This window comes from Rhizophagus irregularis, chromosome 11 (genome assembly GCF_026210795.1).
Source record: "Rhizophagus irregularis chromosome 11, complete sequence".
Lineage (NCBI taxonomy): Eukaryota > Fungi > Glomeromycota > Glomeromycetes > Glomerales > Glomeraceae > Rhizophagus > Rhizophagus irregularis.
In genome coordinates this window covers 2950030-2968928 of record NC_089439.1, presented here as the reverse complement: position 1 = coordinate 2968928, position 18899 = coordinate 2950030, and the positions used below count along the sequence as shown (strand labels likewise).

Sequence of the window (18899 nt, the reverse complement as noted above, 5' to 3'; positions counted from 1 at the left end):
GTTCTGGAGTCACATGAATCATGTAGGGTTGGAGATTTACCCAGCATCACCCCAAGATTTCTAAGTGAAATTCCACCCTCACATGAAAGTCCCCAGAATACTTATGAAAAAATGAAAATGGTGAGGTGTGACGTGGGGTGACATTTTATGCAGGTCACGTAGAGGTGAAAAATCTTGGGGCGACGCTTGGAAAGATAGGGTCGGGGTGGTAAAGATGAGTAAGGTGTGTATGTTGTCAATGGCAAATTAGATGGCCTAAGAGTAGTTTTCAACTTAAAAGTAATATTCATCGCAAATTTTCCATCTATAGATGTCATAAGAACGCGGATTCCAAATTCGTCTTCTGAATTTTTGAACAAAATTGTTATGGATAGCAGTGACAACCTTCATCGCAGAATTTCGAGGAATAGATAAATCGAGGCATAGGAGGACCAATTTGTAGAGGAAAAGGACCAACATGAAAAAAAGGCGAGTTTGGTAATAAATGGAGTAGGATCAATATCAGCCAGTTTTCTGGCTTCTTGGAGAATTTGTTGCATAGGCAAACAACGTCATCTACACATAAAGAGGTGCATTAAGTCTTCCATGCAGTCAATACAGGAACGGTAAGTTAATTCGTCCATGTATAAGTCTGGACGTGCTCTTTTAAGCTTTTCCAACGTGGGTAATTCATCCAAAAAAAGTAAGAATTTGAAGGTATGGTGCCGTGAAGCATGTTCAAAGGTAAAAGAAGCATCATGAGAAGATTCAAATTTCAAAGTAAACCACGTAAGATCCCAATCAACAATGTAATTTATATTAGATGATAATAAAGAAGTGAAGTGAAATCGCGTTAAATGTAATAACTCACACATCAACTGCGTTTGATAATATTGTTTAAAAAGATGTCTCAGATTAGACTCGCAGATGACATCATTATCATAGGTTAAGACAAAATCATGAGCAGAGGCAAGATCCAAGCCAGAGATTAAAATACTAAATGATGAGGTATAAGCAATATTGGCCAAGAAATTGGCAAAATCATTCAAATAGTTGCCAGAATGGGCTTTGACTTTGATTGGAAGAACAGTCAAATTCTTGGAGAGGATGGTTCGTTCAATAATAGCCCAAAGTTCAAAATTCGTAGTTTTATAATAAAGCTGGCTATTAGAGTAGACAAAAGAAGAACGATATTTTACTATAGACAAACATAGCTTGAGCTTGAATTTTATTAATTAATGCCGAAGTGACTTTAGAGAACACAGAGTATTCTAAAAAGTACCGCAACAAGTGCAGAACTAATAGAAAACAAAGAACAAATAATCTTCCAAAATTACAAATAAAAGAAAAGCTAAGATTATAAACTCCACCCTCTCTATATAAATAACTACGGCTACTCCCCCAAATTTATTTCAAAATGGGTAAAGTCGACTATGCTGATATTTTACTAGTGACAAAGCATGTGAAACTTGAATTTTATTAATTAATCGCCATAAGTCACTTTAGAGAATACAGAGTATTCTAAAAAGAACCACAACAAGTGCAGAACTAATAGAAAAACAAAAACAAATAATCTTCCAGAATTACAAATAAAGAAAAGCTAAGATTATAAACCCCACCCTCTCTATATAAATAACTACAGCTACTACCCCAAATCTATTTCAAAATGGGTAAAGTTGACTATGCTATACGTAACCCATCTACACTCCTAGAATCGGTAAAGAACCTCCGAGCTACCATTAGCACTATCAGAAACGCATAAAATTCAATTTCTCCTATTTAACTACATACTATGGATAACAAACCTATTTTCACAAAGGCCTCCAGGAACTTTTTAGTGTCGTGCAGTCCAGCTGATGGGAAACTTTTTAGGATTATATAGAAAAGATATTACGTATAGACACCTATGTATGTAGCGTATGGTGATGTGCATCATACATGTAACAATTTTATTCCATACATGACAATCGACAAATAAAATTATTGTGTATAGATTGTTACCTATACAGTTATACAGTATTATGCTATACAAATAGCAAAAAAAAAAAAAAAAATTTTAAAAAAAAACTTTTTGACGTGCTTTGTTGCAACAAAGTACTTTAAAAACAAACCCAAATTGTCAATTTAATGTTTTAAAGAAAGAAAAGCACGTCAAAAATAAAAAAATAAATTAAGCAAAAACAGATTATAACTAAACATGTAACAATCTTAACATTAACAATCTTAAAAGAATTAAAAGGTACAAAGGCTATTAAGCAATGCTAAGAATTAGAAACTGAACAAAAAGAATTTGCAATGTTAACTTTAACTTGGCGTCATCTAAATAGGATCAAATAATTGAAATGTTTTTGAGGTAGACCTTTGAACTTGTAACTTTATGAAGATTTTTTGTTTACATAAAATTTTTCATTTTTTTTGCTTATTCATTAATTTTTTTAATTAATCTTTCAGCATCTCTTTCATTATCATGTACGTGAAAACTAAATATGACCTTTTTATTATTTAACCTACTTATATGACCATCTTTTTTTATTAGTTTTTTAATTAATTGACTTAAAACATTGCATTCAACGATTAATAATGAGAAAATAAAAACTGGTTATAGAACAAATATAATTAATTTTTGTTGATGTAATCATAAACTAATTGTAATTGGGACAAGACAATATTTTTTGTTTTAAAAAAAAATGATATTCGTATTTTTTTTAATATGCTAAATCAAGTTAAATCAATTGATAATTTGATATATCTGATTTATTGTACAACATCAAACTATATAACTAGCTGAATTTTCAATCTTACAGTATTCAAATTGAATAGGAGTGAGAAAATTTATTACTTGGTCTATTAATTATTTATTAACCAAATTAAGTTAATTTATTAAATATGTAATTTTTTAGATTACTGATCTATTACTTTAATCACGACAATTATATTGTTATAATATTGGAATCTTTTTCCATAAATCACTGTAAATATTGGAATTTATTTATTAAAGATTATTTTAAATAAAATCACAATTGTTAGTATCTAAAATGGTAAGAAGTAGCAATTTGATTTTATTCTTAAATCAAAATTTGACCACAATGTACTAAAATAATTAATAATTTTTACATCCTTATATCTATATAAATCAATTATCCAACTTGATAGGGGAAACGTTCCTATCTCATACAACATTTCAGCTTGGACAGTTTGTTGAGAACGGTTTCCTCAAAACTTTGTTTGATAAAAACCCATAGCAACCTGTGGATAAAGCACAGCTTTTAGTAGATATGTTTGGCGAGTCTGCCAACCTGAACAACTTCGCTCAACAGGCGGCGGCGATGAATATACAACCAACCACCCTTTCACTATTATTTTCTATAGCCCTTTACGCTTCGTCCAGGTCATGGGATAATTTTGCTACCCGCGCCTATACTAGATTTGGTGACATGGGTGACTCAGAGTCGAAATGTCCCTCTGCTGAAGACGAATTTGGATCTACATACATATCAACACCGAAAACTACACCAAAACCAGTACATGTTACACCTCCAATACTGCCAGATGTGGAAATGACTCCTGTTGATCATACTGTGACACCTGAAACTTCCCGGAAGAAAGATAAACAAAAGGCGCGTGTTACAGCTGATAAACAAATCATACACCAATCATTTACAGCAAATCCTGAGGCACAAACCCCAGACAAACAAAATACCCTATTTTTGGGGGCAAAAACTACCGCACCTGAGGTCACACATATACTGACAGGATACAAAGAAAGCGATGACGAGCAAGAGCAAGTCAGAGACATTATTGTATATGACATTCCGTATACCTGGGATGTTGATAAAATCTTAGGAGAATTAACGTTATGGGGCAAAACTATTAAGTTGTCATTAAAACGGCAACACAAATATCAGACTCTTAGAGTCAAAATAGTTTTAAACTCATTTACCCTTCCCCAATTTACCAAGTTCTGGACGACTGACCTGGGAGGTATACCGGTGAGATGGTTTCCCGCAAGTTGGACTTTACGAGAAAGAAACAATGTGAAAAGTTTCAAGCTGTCATTCACGATATTCCGGTTGACATGACGATGGCTACCTTGTGGGCAGACTGAAAACCACAATCATTTTTAGCGATGTGCGGTGCTAGCGCGTTTAAAATTATACAAACAAGTAAAGGTAAGAGGAAGCTCGTAGGATATTTCGAGAATTGGGAGGCTACGCTCAAAGCCTTAGGAACTCCGCAAGCTTTCTGGGAGAATTCTCCGGAGTTGAAATGGTGTTGACACTCCTTATTTACCTTGAAGAAAGCACCAACCAAGCAAAAGGCGAAGAATGTTCCTGACAAGAAGCCCAGAAAAACTGCACAACAGTCTGGTAATGTTAACCTTAAAAAGAAGGACCAGAAATCCTCGACTAGTGCTAAGAAACAAGCCAACTCTACTAAAGACCCGTTGAAGGATCCCAAATCCCAGAAGTTGAAGTCCAATAAGAAGTCCAGGAATAAAGGAGGTAATAAGGATAACACGGTGGTTTTAGCAGAAATTTTATCCTTACTGCAAAAATTAGTATAGCTATATTTCTGTTGGTTAAATGCTGGCGATTCTTACTTTTTTTCTTAAAGATTTAGTAGTTATATAGAATAATAGATTTTATTCAGAATAGGCAGAATTAATTAATTTTTCTTTTTTGACTGGGAACTCTCGCTAAATTAGTGTTTGGATGTCTTTTTTTTTGTTCTATTTGGTTCGTAGCTTGAGTTGCGGCCAAGCCTGCGTTCCTTGTGGAGCGAGGCTAGGCAACCCCTTCGATTCATTCGAGAGGTTGGATTGATCATTAATTTGGAATAATGGTCTTACTTTGTAGGTTCCAGTTCCTATGTATTGTGCAACCCCAATACTGGTCTTTATCTTAAAAAATAAAAAAAAAAATTATCCAACTTGATTTTAAATAAATATGGTAAGTAGTTGAATAGTAACTTATTTTTGATCACAAATCAAAAACACGTACTAAATAATGTAACGTGTCAAAATACTTTTTTTATTAAAAAAAATCAATTTATTCCAATTTTACATTTTTCAAAATTACAAATTTACAATGTCATCTATTATTGAGCTTTCAGATATTGAAGAATATAATGCAGAAGATTTTGCAGATGTTGCAAAAATAGTTAATAAAGATAAGGTAAATAATGTGTGAAATAAGATAATATTTTATTCTTTCTAATAAATAAAATCAAATAGGATAGAGATGATATTAATGAAGATAAAAGTGAAGATGATGAAAATAATGGAACAGTTGCTTTCTTTACTTCCAAACTACAAGTTCCAAAAATAATCTATACAACTGTTCCTGTAGAATACCCAGAAACCTCACTGGAGGGAGTTGCAACAATATACAATGTTACTGGTTGGAAGAATCACATGGATGCCTTTTCAGATGTAAGTATATATTGAATTTGATTTCATAGCAAATATATATATTTAATTAAAATTCTATTATTATGATAAGATTCAATATTCAACAAATGGTTCAGGTGGTTCTTCAAATATTAAGGAGTGTCCCTTTTTTGGTGGAATATCAATTAAAAAAGACAAAAGAATGTGCCAGGGCATTAAATTCTGTCAGTTTACTGATCAAGAATTTGTCAACCAAGAGCATTGTAGCGTTGATTTTGATTCAGAAACTTTTAAAAAGTATACACAACAGCAAGACATTAATTCCAAAGAAGCTAAAACATACACGTAAGATATTAACAATTATTCCTTTGATTTTGTTTATTATTTTGAACTAATGATTTATAAATTTATTTAGTTTATTTTTGGCAGTAAAAGAATCTTCTTGCCCTTTTAAAAAAGAGAATATACCTTGTGATGGACGAGCTCGTATTGGAAGAATGACTAATTATTAAACTCAAATAGTTACATATTTTATTGGATGTGATAAATTCAAACAGGGTGATCAATGGCATCGATTTATTAAAATTAAACCAGAAGAAATAGATATTTCACTTCTCCAAAATCTATTTTCTGGTACTGCATCTGTAAGTACTACTTCTTAATTTAAATCTTTTGCATTTTCTTTTTTTTAAAACTAAAAACTAAATTAATTATTTTAGGCGTGAGAAATGGCAAATTGTAGTATAATAATTCCTAGAAATTGTAGATGCAAAAAATGTGGTAATGTATCTAATTATTTAGTCTTATATTGTATTTTGATATATAGTGCCATATATATAATTATCTAATTTTTGAATTTAAGATATTCCTCATTTAAACAATGGAACTGCTGTCCGCGGTGATATAATTGAAAAATCTTGCTTAGTACAATTTATCAAAATTATTCCTCACAATATTGCTAAATGTCCATTTGTTGCTCTTATTTGTATTGGTGTTCACAACCATCCTCACCTCCTCCAGAAAGAACACCTGCTGGAATTAAAACAATTTACAATCTTTAATTGAACAGGCAATTTATCAGGATGATACTACCACTTCAAGATCTATTATATCAGGTATAATATTGAATTTTAGTGAATACTTTATTATTGTTGTATTATTAATATTTTAATATACTATATTAATTAATAGGAAATTTAATCAAAGCATATTTTAACAAAGATATCCTAGCAGAAGTACATGTATCATTGAATAATATAGATAAATTACGTTATTTGATAGGAAAAGCCTATAAAAATTTGCATCCATTTGGTCAAGGAGTAATGGGTATATATCATAATGTATTAACAGCAAATTCTAATTTATCTAATTATGTTCATAAAATTGGTAAGTTTTTAAATTTAATTTACATCTGTAAATTATATAATTAATAATTACTATTTTTTAGATCTTTTTACAAATAAGGTTGATTGCACTTGAATGGTTTCAAATTGATGTTAGTTTCAAACGAGTAAAAGGAGAGATTAATAAATTTGAAATAAATACATATGATTCTAATCATCATTTAAGTAAGTGAATTTTTTTTTTTTTAAATTCAATTTAATAAATATATTAGAAAATATATATTAAATATATATAATTTTTATTTTAAAGTATTGTCATTTTGTAGAGTTTTCACAAATGTTTTTACAGCTGAAGGATATCATAGGTTATTTTCATCTTTGTTTCAAGTAATTTATGAAATAAGTGGACAACACATTAAGTTTCAACATATTCACAAAGAAGGTATTGGATGTATTTTGGCAGATTTAGATAATGCACAAGCCAAAGGTTTAGGATTAGCTTTACATAATCTGGATCATAAAAGAGATTAAGAGACTCACTTAACCTTTATTTTTAAATCTTGTCTTGTGCACTTTGAACGGTATTTATTAATTTATTAGTTTATAAACCTTTAAATGTTTGCATTAATTTATTTAATTTAATTAATTTATTTATTTATTTTTTTCAAGTAATTTACATCATAAAGCATTTGAAAAGAATACAAAAAATCTAATAAGACAAATTCCTAATACATCTAGTAAAGATGAAGTAAATATTCTGTTACAACAAATAAAAGATACAAATGATGATGGAATAGAAGGTATATATTAAATTATTTAATACTATAAATTAAGTAATATATTATTTTAAATAAATATATTTTTTTTTCGTAGATTAGTTAAAATATTATAAACAACCATATGTATTGTCCTCTTTAAATCAATTTATTTCAAATATTGATTATGAGATTTGGCGTAAAAGTGGAGGAAATACAAATAATGCAGAAGCAGCTCATTTCATGGTAAATAGAGAGGGAAAGCAATTAAAATTACTATCAGCCATTTTAAGGTGAATTATTTTATATTTTCTTTGATAATTTTTATTATACATAATTATTAAAACATTTTTATTTTGTAAAGGGGAAAAAGATATGATGAAAGGTGTTATAAAACGATTGAAATTCACAATAAAGCAGGTGTTTCTTATACACATATAGATAAAAGTGAAATCAAACGAACATGTGGATCAATAACACGTAAAGGTAATAATAAACACAAAAATAATTATCAGTTATTAATTTATATAAAAACTAACTTTTTTTAATATATATAGGATTTCATAATCAAAAAAATAAAGAATCTGTTATTGATTTAACCAATGACAAGTTATCCAATAAATCCTCATTAAAAAGAAAACTTTCTCCCTCTACTAATAGGAAATCTTCAAAAAAAAGTAGAAAAGAACCTTCTGAAAATGATAATGAAATACTTGAATTATAAATTGAAGAAAGAAAAATGGGTTAAGAGAGCGTACTATTAAAGCACGAACTGCTGAAATCGAAGTTAGAATACTAGAAGCTGAAGTTGAGGCATTGGAATTAGCTAATCTTCAACAAAAACAGAAAGTTTAGTAAAAACAAAAAGTTTAATTAATGTTTTTATAAAATTTCAATAAAGTTTAAAAAATGTATAATTTATTTTTAAAATATGACGACTAAATGGTCGCCATGCACTTTAGCACATAATTGTAAAAATAAACTGTTTTAACTGCCGAGGCATAAAAAAATTTTTTTAAAAAAAAATTTACGTTACATTTGTATTGTAACAATTTATGGTCACATGATTTTCACTATATATACATACATACGTACATTTTTATTAATATTTATAATATAAGATGCACCAAATAACTCTTTCCCGAATACATTTTTTACGAAAATTTCTGCGTAATAATTTTTTAAAAAAAATAATAATCCCCTTTATTAAATTTTATTACATAAATATAAAAATGTCTATGAATAAGAGCTGAACACCTAACGAAGAAGCTTTAGACTTCGTTTCCAAGTTTAACGAAATTTATTTTCAAACTTTAACATACCACTTAAGTTCTTTTGTACAGGACGGTTTCCTCAAGGACTTATTTGAAAAAAACCCCTCAGTACCTAATGATAAAGGCCAGTTACTGATACAGAAGTTTGGCAAGTCAGCCAACCCTGCGAACTTCACTTCACAAGCTCAAACTATGAATATACAACCCACTACCCTTTCGCTAATATTTTCTATAGCGCTATATGCTGCGTCCAGATCTTGGGATAATTTTTCTACCCAATTCTTTTGCAATTTTGGCGATATGGGTGATGATGATGATGACGATGATGCAGAATCTCAGAATATTGATGATTATCTGATGGATGAGTCACCTTTACTAACGCTTGATGGAGATGATCTTATACGCCAAAGATTACAAAAACCACCAAATTTAGTACCAATCAAGCTTCCATCAATGCCTGATTTAGTAATGACCCTGTTGATCAAACTGTAATACCCAAAAACTCCTAGAAGAAAGATAAACAAAAGGAACATGTTACAGCTGATAAACAAATCACGAACCAATCAACGAAGGCAAAACCTGATGTGAAAACATCGGCCAAAAATTTCCATAAGGAAAAGAAATCATCTGAACTGGAAGCTACATAGATACTGAGAGGATACGAAGCTGTCAGAGAGGAGCTTAAGCGAATCCAAGACATAATAGTTTACGATATCCCGTATACCTGAGACCTGCAGAAAATTATAGCAGAGTTAAAATTTTGAGGTAATACTATCAAGTGTTCCGTTAAATGTCAACACAAGTATCAGACTCTTCGAGTCAAGATAGCACTATCCTCATTTGCCCTTCCCCAATTTAACAAATATTGGACGACAGACCTGGGAGGTATACCCGTTAGATGGTTCCCTGCGAGTTGGACTTTACGAAAAAGAAAACAACGTGAAAAGTTCCAAGCTGTCATTCATGACATTCCAGAAGATATGACGATGGCTACCTTGTGGATGGATCGTAAACCATGTGAATTTTTAATAAAGTGCGATGCTAGCTCGTTTAAAATAATTCAAACAAGCAAAGGAAGGAGGAAACTTGTGGCCTATTTTGAGAATTGGGAGACTACACTAAGGGCCTTAGATACGCCACAGTTTTTCGTACCTGATGGTAAGGAGTTGAAATGGTGTCGACACTCCATTCCTACCTTGAAGAAAGCACAAAGTAAACCGAAGGCTAAAAATACACTGAATACGAAAAAGTCAGGTAAGTCTGATAAGAATTTGAACCGTAATCAGCCTAAGAAGAAGAATAAACCTTCGTCCTTGAAAGCAGTCTCTAAAATAATAACCAGGAGAAGAAACACCTAAATATTCAGAAGAAGGCAAAGAATTTCTCGAAGAAAAAGGGTACGTAATAATAAAGACAACAAGGCGGTTTTAGCAGAAATTTTAACTTTATTATAGAAACTAGTTTAGCCTACGCTTTTATTAGCGGTTTTACAAATTTCAGAATTGTATTATTTTTAGGATAGAATATATTTATGTGTAGTGCCACAATTTCTTGAAAAGAGGACTTGTCCTCTCCACTTTTTTTATTTTTTCCCAGTGTGTCTGCCTGGACTTTTATCGGACGTGGTAGTGGTTCAGGTCTTTTTTTTCAGGAAGTTAGGGTTGGTTTTCAGCTCCTCTGTTAGTCAATGGTAAATTCGTTTAGATTGTACTATATTTAGTCATGCCTTTGTATACTGTATTTCTCTCCCTGCTTCACATAAAATAAATAAATAAATAAATAAATATTTATAATATAATAAATATGTATGTACGTATGGTAAAAAAAATAACTATACGTATACGTGTATACAACACCATACGTGACATACAAAGGGTTGTATACATGACATATTTTTTACATACCGCTTTTTAGTGTTATGCAATTCCCGAAGGAACACCCACCTCTAAAGCTCCAAATGGTTCAGGCCAAACCGGGGAACCGATCCGAAACCGGCTCAAAATTCGGTTCGGTTCGGTTCAGGTATTAGAACCGAAAAACCGGCGGTTCAGTTCGGTTTAATCCGATTTTTTATAAAAATGCGAAAAATCGAATAGCCAGCCATCTAGTGATCGTACAAAGTCGAGCTATATATCATTGGATTCCTCTCGACGAGACGCGTCGAACGGTGGTAAGATCATGTCTCTAGCATCGATAGACCACACGTTAACCCACGCTAAATGATTTATAAATAATTGGAATTAGCAAGCTATCTATCGGTGCTAGAGACATGATCTTAGCACCATTCGACGCGTCTCAGTGGGACGAATCCAATGAATATAAATTCGTTCGTGTACGACCACTGGATGGCGAATAATATCAAGTTTCGCATTTTTTAAAATTTTCGAGCGTTAAAAATTAAAAATTCCGATACATGAATTTATTCGTCGTCCAATGGTCGTACAAATATGAATTAGGACTCATTGGATTCGTCTCGATGAGACGAGTCGAATGGTGGTGAGATCATGTCTCTAGCATTAATAGATCGTAAGTTAATTCACGCTAAATAATTTATAAAAAATTGGCATTAGCAAGCTATCTATCGATGCTAGAGACGTGATCTTACCACCATTCGACTCGTCTCATCGAGACGAATCCAATGAGTCCTAATTCATATTTGTACGACCATTGGACGACGAATAAATTCATGTATCGGAATTTTTAATTTTTAACGCTTTCGAAAATTTTAAAAAAATGCGAAACTTGATATTATTCGCCATCCAGTGGTCGTACACGAACGAATTTATATTCATTGGATTCGTCTCACTGAGACGCGTCGAATGGTGCTAAGATCATGTCTCTAGCACCGATAGATAGCTTGCTAATTCTAATTATTTATAAATCATTTAGCGTGGGTTAACGTGTGGTCTATCGATGCTAGAGACATGATCTCACCACCATTCGACGCGCCTTGTCGAGACGAATCCAATGATATATGGCTCGACTTTATACGATCACTAGATGGCCGGCTATTCGATTTTTCGCATTTTTATAAAAATCGGATTAAACCGAACCGAACCGCCGGTTTTTCGGTTCAGTTCTTACGGATTTCGGCTCTAATCCGAACCGTCTATAATCCGGACCAAACCGACCCGTTCGGAGCTTTACCCATCTCATTCCAAATGATCCCAAACGGAGGACACCCACCTCATTGCGAACAATCCTTCGACTTAAGATCTACCTAGATAAGTCAATCCAATGATAGTCCAACATGTGACCATTTTGATCAGCATACTACAAAAATTGCGGTACCCAACCTGTCACTCTCCTTATCACCTGAGTGATCATCAATTTTGAAATTGTAACACCAAACTACCATGACGATCAAATTTTCCAGTATCCCTCACTCCCAAAGAAAATAAGGTTACACCAAAAAAAATGACCAAGAAAAATAAAAAGCAAAAAATAAAAACAAACCTCAGGAAAACTCGAAGTGCAATAAGAAAAACTTGAGTAAAAATCACCAAACATACACCTCAACTCTGTCTCCTTATTTTAGAAGACTAACTCTCCCGTTAACAACATTAACTAACAAAAAATACGTTAGTTAGGAGCTTCTTCCAAGAAATAACAGTCCGGCCTGCGAACCACTTGGCCAGTTAGACTTTAAAGGCATAGGAACCAAGACACACTACTTTTCAACCTTTCAGAAAGCCCAGGAGAACGTTTGTATGGAACTGCCATCTTAAATTATTATTAAGACTCATGATAATGGTCCTAACTCAATATAAGCCGTAAGGAGTTCAGGCGAAACTAAAGACCTCGGTAATAACTTCATATAACATCCAAAAGTCCTTTTACTATCACTCAAGGCAAAAAATCCTCATATTTTTCATTCATATCTGCTTAGGAAAAAATGGGCAAAGCCTAACGGGAGAGAAAGTACAATGATCCTGATGATATTTTACTATAATATATCGGGTATCTGATAAATCTATGATATGTGACTGATATTTGACTACCTGATATGTATAAGATATATACATAATGTTTACAATATATGTCACCGATTTTCTACATTTCTACTATACTTATTGGGCACCGATATATGTAGTATTGTTAAATAAGAACTCTTTCCCAAATACATTTTTTATGAAAATTTCTGCGTAATAATTTTTTTTAAAAAAATAATTTCCTTTATTAAATTTTATTACATAAATATAAAAATGTCTATGGATAAGAGTCGAACACCGCAGCTTTAGACTTCGTTTCCAAATTTAACGAACATTATTTTAACACCGTTACATATCACTTAAGTTCTTTTGTACAGGACGGTTTCCTCAAGGACTTATTTGAAAAAAACCCCTCAGTACCTAAAGATAAAGTCCAGATACTGATAGAAAGGTTTGGCGACTCAGCCAACCCCGCGAACTTCACTACTCAAGCTCAAGCTACGAATATACAACCCACCACCTTTCGCTAATATTTTCTATAGCGCTATATGCTGCGTCCAAGTCTTGGGATAATTTTTCTACCCAATTCTATTGCAATTTTGGCGATACGGGCGATGATGATGACGATGAAGATAGGGAATCTCAGGATACTGATGATTACCTAATGGATGCGTCACCGTTTCTTGAGCAAAATGTAGATGATCTAATACGCCAAGGATTCCAAAAACCACCAGATCCAGTACCTATCAAGCTTCTATCAATGCCTGATATAGTAATGACCCCCTATTGATCAAACTGTGATACCCGAAAATTCCCGGAAGAAAGATAAACAAAAGGCGCGTGTTACAGATGATAAACAAGTCGCAAACCAATCAACAAAGGCAAAACCTGTTGTGAAAACATCAGCCAAAAATTCCCATAAGGGAAAGAAATCATCCAAACTGGAAGCTATACAGATACTGACAGGATACGAAGCTGTCGGAAAGGAGCTTGAGCGAATCTGAGACATAATAGTTTACGATATTTTGTATACCTGGAACCTGCAGAAAATACTAGCAGAGTTAAAACTTTGGGGGAACGCTATTAAATGTTCTATTAAACGGCAACATAAGTACCAGACTCTTCGAGTTAAAATAGCACTTTCCTCCTTTAGCCTTCCCCAGTTTAACAAATATTAAACAACAGACCTGGGAGGTATACCCGTTAGATGGTTCCCTGCAAGTTGGACCTTACGAAAAAGAAAACAACGTGAAAAGTTCCAAGCCGTTATTCATAACATTTCAGAGGATATGATGATGGCTACCTTGTGGATGAACCGTAAACCATGTGAATTTTTAATGAAGTGCGGTGCTAGCTCATTTAAAATTATTCAAACAAGTAAAGGAAGGAGGAAACTTGTGGCCTATTTCGAGAATTGGGAGACCACACTAAGGGCCTTAGATACGCCACAGTTTTTCGTACCTGATGGTAAGGAGTTGAAATGGTGTCGACACTCCATTCCTACCTTGAAGAAAGCACAAAGTAAACCGAAGGCTAAAAATACACCGAATGCAAAAATGTCAGGTAAGTCTGATAAGAATTTGGATCATAATCAGCCTAAGAAAAAGGATACACCTTCATCCTCGAAAGAAGTCTCTAAAAATAATAACCAGAAGAAGAAACACCTGAATACTCAGAAGAAGGCAAAGAATTCCTCAAAGAAAAAGGGTAATAATAAAGATAACAAGGCGGTTTTAGCAGAAATTTTGACTTTATTACAGAAACTAGTTTAGCCTACGCTTTTATTAGCAGTTCTACGAATTTCAGAATTATATTATTTTTAGGATAGAATATATTTATGTGTCGTACCACAAATTTCTCAGAAAGAGAACTTGTCCTCTCCACTTTTTTTTCTTTTACCCAGTATGTTCGCCTGGACTTTTATCGGACGTAGTAGTAGTACAGGTCTTTTTTTTCAAGAAGTTAAGATTGGGTTCCGGCTCCTCTGGAATTCGATGGTAGGATTTAGTTGGGTTGTATTACTGCGGAATCATGCCCATTTTGTATTCCCTCCCGACTTCACATAAAATAAATAAATAAATAAATGTAGTATTGTTAAATAATATCACATATATTGCATACATATCAGTATCTGATATGTACCCGATAACATTGATTTTGACCAGTGTTAATTATTAAATTAAGTTACTATATATATTTAGGTGAATATAAGTTAATTTTTATTTCATATTTTTTTTTTTCAGTAGTTTAAGATAGGACCCAGAAATATACATATAGGGGTCAGGTGGCGAAAAAAAAATTTACTATGAGCTGTACGCAAGGGTTTTTTATATGAACGGTACGCAAAATTGACACCTGATATTGAAAATCCTGCAAAAATACGCAAATAAAATTTCAGACCTCAAGATCACATGATTTATTGTATTACGAATTTTATCATTTACAAAAACAACCTATTTTACCATTTTTTCAATAATATCTTTTCTGCCAAAATAATCAAAATAATATTGTTTTCCATCTCCAACTAATCTTAGAAAATTTCCTTAAATTACTACTCTATTCTGTTTAATATGATATATAATGTTTGAAGGAATATGATGTGTGAGTATATAACAACCCTCTTTAACCATATCGGTAAATAATTCTAAATGTAAAGGAACAAATACATGTAATGAAATATATGAAATATCGTTCAAATCCTTAATAGGCATATCAGTATAACAATGGTGATTATAAGCCTCAAAATATAAAGCTTCTACTCGTCCGATGCACATCTGAGAACCATATCGAACAAATAAATAATCTCCCTTTATTAATGGAAAATCTTCAGTTATATTTGCAGTTTCAATATTTGGAACTATTTTTAAAATGTATGTTAATAGTTTAAACATAAATTTCTTTAATAAACTAATATAAAAAACTTACTTTTAATTAAACTTTCTTGGACATTTTTTTTATTTAATTTCTTTCCATTTTTAGATTTGGCTAATTCTTGATCGTGTAACTGTGCTAATGTTGTAGCAATATTTTTTCGATTATCCTTCCATCGTTTTTCCCTTTGAGTTATGAATCTTTGTTCTGGATTTTCATTTTTAGTGAAATATGCAACAAAATGACTGGCCATATTTGGTTGAATTGAATTTGGATCTTCTGTTATTATTCTTGAATTTGCTCCAACAATTTTAAATTTTCGTTCAAGAGGTCTTGAACTATATGATTCATGGAATTTTCGCTGATTATACAAGAATTCAAAATCCAATTTATTGAAGGATAAATACCGACATGATAAATCAACTGTAGTAAATATGGTAATATTAATATTAAATGTAATATAAATATAATTTTTATATTCATTGTTAATATAAAGCTTACCACTATCCCCATCATTTAAAATATACAAATTTTCAGGAGGCTTAACAATTCCATCCAACTGTGAACGGCCTTCAGTAAAATCATCATTGAATTCACACCCATTATCATCACTAGTTTCAGCAATTTGTTTCATTTCTAAAGAAGCCTCACCAATAGCAGTTGATAAATCGTATTCATCATCATTATTATCATGGGATTGCTTGTCAACATCAAAACTTGAAATATCAATTTCATGTGATTCAATAAGGATCTGTGAGGTATCAATATCAACAGAGATATCAAATGGTTGAATCATGCCAACATATTCTGCAAGATCTTGAGCGAGACGATATGAATGATGAATAGTATCTGATATTTGCTTGTCATTAGGCCATAAGCGAAGTTTTTCTAAAGATAGCTTATCCAATTCAGAAGTATAGTCAAAAAGGTAGCCTAAAAATTTTTTTTTTCAGTTATTATTATTAATAATTAGAATTATAATACTAATTATAGTTAAATATATATACCCTCACGTACTGATCTTTCCTTATCAAAATTTAACTTTCCATTCCGTAGAGCTTTTGTGTATTGTGAAATCTTAGGCAACATTTGAATAAGTTCAGCAAAATCAAAGTCCGGATTTATCTACCTTGCTACACCAAAGAAATGCTCGCATGACTCTGATCCATGCAACCAAGGAAGAAAAGGTACTTGAGGATAATAGTCTCGATGAGCTTTTACAAGTAATACCATTGATTCACAGAGAGAAGAAAAAATAGCAAAACTTTGGTCGGCCAGGAAATTTTGTTTAATAGATACAAAGTCCGGATATTTTTGGTGTAGAGTTGTAATGTGAAAGCGCCATAAATGAAGAAAAAAGTAACCTGTCATTGCCATACGTACTCTTTCAATTGGTGAAATAGTACGATTTAAATAGCAATCTACAATTTCTCCTAATTATGAAAAGTTAAAAAATTAATTAATTTAAAATAAAAATTAATTTAAATAATATTAATTATCAATTTTAATTTAATTTGTTTAATATTACGTACCCATGATAAATAAATATATTATAGTTCCTTCCATTCCTACTTTTACTTGAAAATCATGTGTAAGACATTGCTTAAAATTTGCAGAACAAAAAGTTCGATAAGCAGCAGCATCGTCTTGCTTATCTAATTTGATTACATCATTTTTGTACATAATTGAATCGTGCTGTTTAATTAAAGTAAGAAGATGATCATATCGGACTGAAGATATTCCAAAAGTTAAAAGCCGAGCTCCAGATATTATCGCGTTTCTTGCAGTTTTTTTTGCGTGTTTTGGGTCTTGAACCCGAACTACTGGACCAATCTTATCAAAAATGGGGCAGGAAAAATTAATATTTAATGTTGGTTCACGAATAAAAAGTCTTTGGGAAGTTTGAATATCTATTATTGATTGTTGTGCTTGAAATTCAGTAATAGCACCATCAGAACCAATGGATAATATATGGATTTCAAGCTGAAAAGCAATTTCTTGAATAAGCTTCTTATGCAATTGACTAATAGTTTTTGAATTATCATTTCCTTTATTTGGTATTAGTGCGACGGCGATAGGCGGAAATTTTGGTAAAGGAATCTATTACCATTAGAATATTAAATTAATTTTCTTATTAAATTTAAAAGAATAAAATTTAAACATTTTAATAATACCTGTAACATGTAAGCACGAACATCTTTAGCAATAGCCTTTTCATTTTTAATTTTACTAATTATATTGGGAATATCAGCATACACATTAATTTTTGTCTCTTCTACAGGAAATACGGATCCAATAATACATCCAAAAGTAGGTGAATATCGAAGACGAGATTTTAACTTGGTATTATCAGTCATCACTACTACTGGACCATTATATTGAATTGAATCAATTAACCGCTTAAACCTAGCAACATTTTCAAAACACAAATCTGGATTGGTTAAATGGTCTTCACTATTCCTTCTCAAATGTCTATAAACATGAAATTTAAAATCAAAATTATGTAAGATTAACAACATGCATATAAAATGATTTTCTTAACGTATCCATATATAAATTTGCTATTTACTGGAGTTTAAAAAAAAAATTAAAAATTAATATACCGGATTGACTGAATCGTTCTGCCTTCTAAATTTTGGCGAAACAAATCCAAGGCCCTTGTACTAAATCCTCTTAATATGACTAGAAAACTTGTAAACTCTTCACTATATTTCAAATTTCTTTTGCTTTTGTTTTTCATTTTTCTCTCAATTGCATTGCCCATTACTTCACAAAGACCAGTAAATGCTGGTGTATTCTTAAAAGCACCTTTTAATGCCTTATCAGCAAGAACAATCCATGGGTTTTCTGGTACATTTTCTGATTCATTATTAAGTACATTCCACATATCACGAAGATCAAGATTTTGGAGAAAATATTTTAAAGGATTATCTTCCCAATAGTGTTTCGGAGTAAACTTGACATTAATAGGTAATGGTGAGGGACGAACAATTTTATTGCATAAAATTTGATTGTATCGAATAGCAAAGCATTCAGCACACACATTATCTTTTCCAGAAATTCCAGTACAACTTTTTGCACGAACAGCATTACCTTATTTAAAAGGATTGTTAATAATAATGTATTAATTATGACAAATAGAATATAATGCATACTTGCTCGATCAATTTTCCACACAGATTCTGCAAATAATGTACGATTCAATAGCCTTTTTTGTTTTGCATTCAATTTTTTCCTACTAAATTTCTGTGAAAATAAATTTGGAAAAAGTTCACGTGCAATAACCTCAACACGACGAGAACCACCAAATTGTGCAGGAGTTCGCTGAATATATCTTGATATTTCTGCAGATCGGA

General features: G+C 31.8%; 3 protein-coding genes across 3 annotated transcripts; 2 read left to right on the top strand and 1 right to left on the bottom strand.

The window, feature by feature from the left end:
* Window positions 1–5066: 5066 nt before the first annotated feature.
* OCT59_003125 (uncharacterized protein) lies at window positions 5067–5880 on the top strand (the record flags this gene model as incomplete). Its single annotated transcript, XM_066145415.1, has 3 exons — window positions 5067–5153; window positions 5481–5713; window positions 5784–5880. The coding sequence occupies 3 exons, from the start codon at window positions 5067–5069 to the stop codon at window positions 5878–5880; spliced, it is 417 nt and encodes a 138-aa protein (XP_065996139.1).
* A 216-nt stretch (window positions 5881–6096) lies between these two features.
* OCT59_003124 (uncharacterized protein) lies at window positions 6097–8190 on the top strand (the record flags this gene model as incomplete). Its single annotated transcript, XM_066145414.1, has 10 exons — window positions 6097–6148; window positions 6231–6361; window positions 6438–6483; window positions 6560–6708; window positions 6816–6936; window positions 7022–7198; window positions 7398–7511; window positions 7673–7712; window positions 7831–7952; window positions 8024–8190. 10 exons carry the CDS (start codon window positions 6097–6099, stop codon window positions 8188–8190), a joined length of 1119 nt encoding a protein of 372 aa, XP_065996138.1.
* A 7700-nt stretch (window positions 8191–15890) lies between these two features.
* Window positions 15891–16339, bottom strand: OCT59_003123 (uncharacterized protein; the record flags this gene model as incomplete). The annotated part of the gene is made up of 2 exons (XM_066145413.1): window positions 15891–15904; window positions 16045–16339. 2 exons carry the CDS (start codon window positions 16337–16339, stop codon window positions 15891–15893), a joined length of 309 nt encoding a protein of 102 aa, XP_065996137.1.
* Between the last annotated feature and the right edge of the window lie 2560 nt (window positions 16340–18899).